The sequence below is a fragment of the Chaetura pelagica genome, unplaced genomic scaffold (assembly GCF_000747805.2).
Source record: "Chaetura pelagica isolate M959 unplaced genomic scaffold, ChaPel_1.0 scaffold264, whole genome shotgun sequence".
NCBI classification, from domain to species: domain Eukaryota; kingdom Metazoa; phylum Chordata; class Aves; order Apodiformes; family Apodidae; genus Chaetura; species Chaetura pelagica.
This window is the reverse complement of record NW_009953064.1, coordinates 332488-338176: the sequence shown is the minus strand read 5'-3', so window position 1 is coordinate 338176 and position 5689 is coordinate 332488. Positions and strand designations below refer to the sequence as shown.

Below are 5689 nucleotides of genomic sequence, written 5' to 3'. Positions count from 1 at the left end.
CATGCAGCCCCTCACCCGCCTGCCTGGCCCAGAGGCTCCCAGCAGTGCTCCCATCCCCGGGTACTGGCCACCAGGGTGCTCAGGGAGGACATGGTCCCCCTGCCACCAACCAGAGCTGCTCTTGAGTCCCACCACAGCAGCCAAGCACCCAGGAAAGGTTCTCCCTGATCTTTTGCAGCTCAGAGTCCTTTCAGCAGAACTTTCCAAGCACTTCAGATCCACCCAGGCAGGGGCTGGGGGAGGCAGAGGCTCGTGCCTGGCACCCATCCCCTGCTCTGAATGCAGCCCTGCACTGGTACCTGTGACAGGGGCAAGAGGCCACCTCAGTCTGGATGGAGATGCCAGCACTGAGTGACTTGGGCTCTAAGCAGGCAGAGGAAAGGCAGGAATCAGTGCAATGATGGGTCCCCCACCCCAGGTTGCAGCACCACAGGATCCCTGGGAGCCCATCCGTGGGGTGGGACAGAGCTGAGCTGTGTCCTGGCCCCGATGCCACCCCACAGCCTTTGTCCCCATGGAGCAAGCCCAGGTGCCCCCGTGCTGGGCAGCAGGGGCAGGGCTGGCTCACCAAGGGTGCTGAGCTGAGAGGTGCCGTGGCTCTGGTGCTGGGTGTCCGGGGAGGCCTGGCAAATCTTCCTCTTGAAGGAGGTGAAGAGGTGTTGGCAAAGCTCCTCAGGCACATCTGCCTCCAGGTAGGTCCTCATGAAGAGACGAAAGCCCTCATAGTCAATGGGCTGGGGAGGGGGACAGAGGAGGCTGCTGCAGGTGCCCAGGCACACAGGGAGGAGGCAGAGTTGCCAGCAGGGAGGGCTCTGTGCCTTGGGACCCCCTCACTGGCCACGTCAGCTGCAGAGCCCTCCTCCAAACTCCCCAGATGCAGACATTCTGGCATGGCCAAGGGAGGCAGGGGTGTGGGAGGCAGGGGGGTGTCATGAGCAGTGCTCTGAAAGCTCCCACTTTCCCTCCAGGGGAGGGCATGGAGCAGCAGATCCCTCCAGCCCACCCACAGGCCCTGGGGACGACCTTCCTCTTGAGGTCTCCTGCCTCCCCCTTCCCCACTGAGCATCCCAGCAGGATGTTGTCTCCCTGAGGGTTGCTGTGGTGCCAGCTGGAGCAGGGCTCCTGTGGTGCCCCTGAAGAGCAGGGTAGTTTTGCTGCCCCTCCTCACCACGTTCAGCCCACTGACTTTTGCATTTCCCCTGGTTTCTAGTGATGATGGCCCCCAGGAAAGGCTGTGTCCTGCTGCCACACTAGCAGGTCCCTCTTGAAAGCACCACTTGGAAAAAATAACCCCAACTTTCCCCAGGCAAGATGGAGAAGGGGCAGGACCTTCCCCTGCCCCACAGCTGACAACAACAGAATCATTTGCTTTGGGAAGAGAGAGAAAATCCTTCCTGGCTTCTGCCTGGCAAGGAGATCCCTGAATGTGCTCCCAGTGAGGCAGGACACAGCTGTGGGGTCCCAGCAGCACTGCTAGGGTGGCCACACAGTAAGGTCTGGTCCCTGGGATGAGCCTGGGGCTGAGAAAAGATGCTTCCCATCTGTGGAAGCATCTTTCCCAGTCCTGGGAATACAGCCGTGGGGAGAGGCAAGGGGTGGACAAACAGACAGACGTGCCTTCTCCTGGCTGCTTTTAGCTGGGGGAGCCAGCAGGGGGGCTGGGAGGCTGGAGGGGACAAGGCCAGACCTGCTCGGGGTTGTACTTGGAGAGGACACCATCCCCATGGAATTCCTCCAGGACATCCTTGAGCTTCTTGGTGGAGTCTGAGGAGACAAAAGCATCAGACTGAGCACAGAACCCTTTGCTGTTAGACCACCAGCAGGGTAGTGGAGATGAGTTTATCTGCTAGATAGACAGTTTCTGGTGCCCTCCATGCCTGGGGTCATCCCTGCCCTGCTCTCCTGGCTGGGCATCCTCAGGGCTGGAGGGACCTCAGTCCTTCAAAAATTGACAACTAAGAGAATCCTGGGGAAAAAAAAAGAAATCAAGGGGAAGGAACATGAATGCTTAACATTCAGATGCAGATCTCTGAGCACGTCCATTTAAAAGACTCTCGGACACACCAGCCCTGTAAAACTACTGTGAAATCCTCTCTCCAAGCTGAGGGTTGTGCTGGCTCCTGCTCCCTGCAGCCCTCTGCTGGGGATGGAGCTCAGGAGCAGATATCCAGGATGCCTGGGGCAGGGCTGGGGGTTGCAGAGCACAACGGGGGGCCAGTGTGTGCTTGAGGAGGGGACTCCTGGCCCCAGGGCTTGGGAGGACTCGTGGGAGAGCCCCCCCAGCCCTGCTCCCCAGCCCAGTTCCAGGCCACCCCCTGGGGAGGAGGCAGCTGCCCACACTGCAGCCCTGCTCCCCACACTTGGAGCAAGGAAATGAAGAGACTGTGAGTGTTCTGAGCTGAGTGTCACAGATGGTGTTTCATGGGCTGTGATTTAAGAAAGCAGAGCCCGTTCTCCAGGGAGGCAGGAGGAGATGCAGGCAGGGATGCTGCACACACAGCTCTGCCCACCCCCTGCCTGCCCCTCCTGGGGTGTCTGGCAGGCAGGCAGGGGGTGGGGGGAGCTGGCACTGGGCTGTTTGGATGGGGTGATGGTGTCCCCCCTTCACTGCCAGCCCTGATCTGCTTCACCTTGCCCTTACAACAAGCAGCAGCCCCAAGGACAGAGACTCATGGGGTCCCCTTTCCCTTCCAGTCCCCTCCCAAGCAGCTGCAGGAGCCCGCTCACCCCCAGCCTGTGCTGCCCCTGCAAAATGATGTCCCTGAGATTTTAAACTCCTTTCTCCCTTTGCCCTACAGTCCTTGTTGGCCCTTCCTGCCCTCCCTGCCCTGCTCTCAGCACCTCTCTGGGCTGCACCACCTCTTCATTGCCCACTGCAACAGGCAAGCTGCTCTCCAGCAGGCAGGACCTCCAGGACCTGGTTTCAGAGCCCTGGGCTGTGTCCCAGCTCCCTCCCCAGCCACTTGCAGCCCCAGGACCTCCCTGCCCCATCTCCAACCTCCTCGCCTGGGCAGAAGCTGCAGGAGAGGGTTGCTGTGCAAAAGCACCAAGTGCAGGGAGAGCAGAGGGACTGGCAGCTCCAGAGGAGCTGTGGAGCAGCTTGGCAGGCTGGGGCAGAGCCAGCCTGCCTGCCTTGCTGGCATTTTGCTTCGCTTGCCAACGTGGGCACTGACCACCCCCGGAGGGACTGAGCTGTGCTCGTGTGTGCAGCCCCCAGAGCAGGGGGAGCTCCTGCTAAACCCTCCACAGGCACGAGGACTCCTTGGCCAAGCCCCAGCAGCCAGGGCTGGGGTTCAGGGACCTCCCCAGCCACCCCACCCCGAGCCTAAGAAGTCATCTAGCGCTCCAGGAGGACACCAAGCTCTGGCACAGATCTCCCTGCCCTGGAGGGGCACAGGGGGGTGCAGGGTACTCACAGTCCGTGTACTGTTGGAGCTGGGCAAACTCGGTGGGGCTGAGCGAGATCCACCCTCCATCACTCATCTTCAGGTGAGGGGCCCCAAAGCAGGGGCCAGCAGGAGCTGCTGTGCTGGCCGTGCCGGGCTCGGGGCTGCAGCTCCCAGCTGGTCACTTGGTCACATTGGCACCAGGAGGGGCATGGGAGGCTCTTGGCCTGCTGGCACCATCCTGGGCAGCAAACCCCAGAGCCTCAGAGCACCTGGGCAGCACCTTCCTGGGAGAGAAAGACAGGAGGAGGTCAGGGGTGTCCTACCCACACAGGCTGGCTCCTTCCTGCACAGGTTGCCCGGCCATGGTGGTCCACAAAGCTGGCACAGGGGGTGCTGGAGCTTGGAATGAGGGTGCAGGGGTGCTTTCCTAGCCAGAGAGGGCCCCAGCTGCTGCATGGGAATGGAGAGGAGTGTGCCAGCAGAAAGGGGGTGAAGTGGAAGGAGAAGCCCAGAACACGTCCCCACATCCCCATCCCTGGGGATCAGTGTCCCCCGGGAGCCCTCACCACGGAGCTGGTGTGGTGCCACCACAAGGACCACAGCTCCCAGCAGCTGCAGGGTGCAGCCCAGCAGGGACAAGGAAATGCTGTGAGCCTGGGAAAGGAGCTTCTCACCCTATTTACCCCCCAGCATTTTCCAGGGAAACCCAGCATGACAGGAGCAGAAGGAAGGACACAATTAATTAGAGAATACACAGTGCCTGGAAGCAAAGGGTTCTGAATGAGTGGAAACTCCCAGCTTGCACCTTCATCTCTGAAGCTGGTGGTGACCTTCAGCTGACTCTGATGCTGAGAGTTATTGTCAATTAAAATCTACCTTCAGAACGGGGGGAGAGGAAACCTGCTCAGGCTGGCAAAGCCTGCACCACAGAGGAAATGTCAGAAGGTCTCCTCCAATCAAGCCAACCTCTCCAGCCCTTCCATTTGCAAGGCATCCAATTTGATGAGCTTCTTAACAGAATCAGTCATGGCAGGGGGGAAAGTGCAGCACCCCGAGGAGGTGAGTGCTCATCAAAGAGAAAGTGAGAACAATTTGATCTTGATTTTAGCACCATCTCCCTGCTAAATGTTGGCTCCCTGTTTCCACCAGCCAGAGCCTGAAGGGCTGGAGAAAGCAGAGCCCTGGTGGGATGGGAAGGGCTTTGTGACCTGGGGTGGTGCTCAGGGAACACCCTCATCCCTCACGGCTGGCTGGGCTGCCCCGGGTGCCTTTGCATTCACGGGAAAAGGTGTTTAATTAAGGAGAGCCAGTCGGTTTTTTGTGGGGAGCTGCCAGGTCCCACCTGTGCCAGCACCCCAGCCAGTGCTCCTAAGGGCCAGCTCCACACAGGCTGCAGCAGGGAGCAGTGCCACCCTCTCCTCGGGGCTGCACACGGGATGGTGTCCCCTGAGCCAGCAGCACAGGGCTGAGCACCCCCCGGCACTGCCAGGTGGCATCCAAGGGCTTTTCCAGCTGCGGGGAGCCGCTGCACATCTGGAGGGAAGTTCACCGAACCCCCCCGGGGGCGCACGTTTGCGGGAGTTAAAAGCCAGGGCTGTGCTTAACCCTGCTCAGCTGGATCCTCCCGGAGCTGCAGCTCAGAGCACACCCCGTTTCACAGCTGGGAAGCTCCTCCACAGCTGGGAAGCTCCTCCAGCCCCTGCAGCCAGGGGGGGAATTGCAAATCTTGCCAGGTATAAACCCAGGTCCTGCTGGGGCTGCTGCTGCCGCCCGGGGATGCTCTACTTTGGGCTGCTTGTCCAAAATAGCTCCTGCCCCTTTCCCCTCTGGCTCTCCCCTCCCTCTGCCCCAGCGAGCACAGCTGCTGGGGCTCTGGTCCTGTCCTGTGGGCTGGGGCTTCTTGGCTGCAGCACATCATGACTCCAAGGTTGCTGGGAGCTGAGCTGGCAGGGGCTTTAGGGACCCCCCCCCCCCCGAGATGCTGCTTTCTGCTCCTACCCACGGTGACAAGGGGACAACTTCCTCAGGGCTGAGGGTGCTGCTGTCACCTGCCTGCTCTGGGGACAACACACAACCCCACAGGAAATGTCACCTCCCCACCCCTGCCAGAGCCCTGACAGCCCCATGGCAACTCATCCCCAGCCTGTGGCTGTCCCAGCTCATGCTGGCAGCACTTCTGCCCCAACTGGGGACAGGAAGAACAGAACAGTTCGAGGGCTGGGGAAAATAAAACCACCCAGTGTCTTCACACACTGGCATCGGTCTTTCTGGGGACTTCCATCTCAGGGAAAGGATAAGCA

The 5689-nt window shown here is 60.4% G+C and overlaps 1 protein-coding gene across 1 annotated transcript in view; it reads right to left on the bottom strand.

The window, feature by feature from the left end:
- Positions 1-3483, bottom strand: part of LOC104387922 (diacylglycerol kinase beta-like) — a 19206-nt gene extending 15723 nt beyond the window's left edge. The window contains exons 1-3 of the mRNA XM_009996718.1: positions 3417-3483; positions 1688-1764; positions 607-734 (exon numbers count right to left, since the gene is read on the bottom strand). Coding sequence (XP_009995020.1) covers positions 607-734; positions 1688-1764; positions 3417-3483 — 272 coding nt within the window. The remainder of the gene's footprint in view (positions 1-606; positions 735-1687; positions 1765-3416) is intronic.
- Between the last annotated feature and the right edge of the window lie 2206 nt (positions 3484-5689).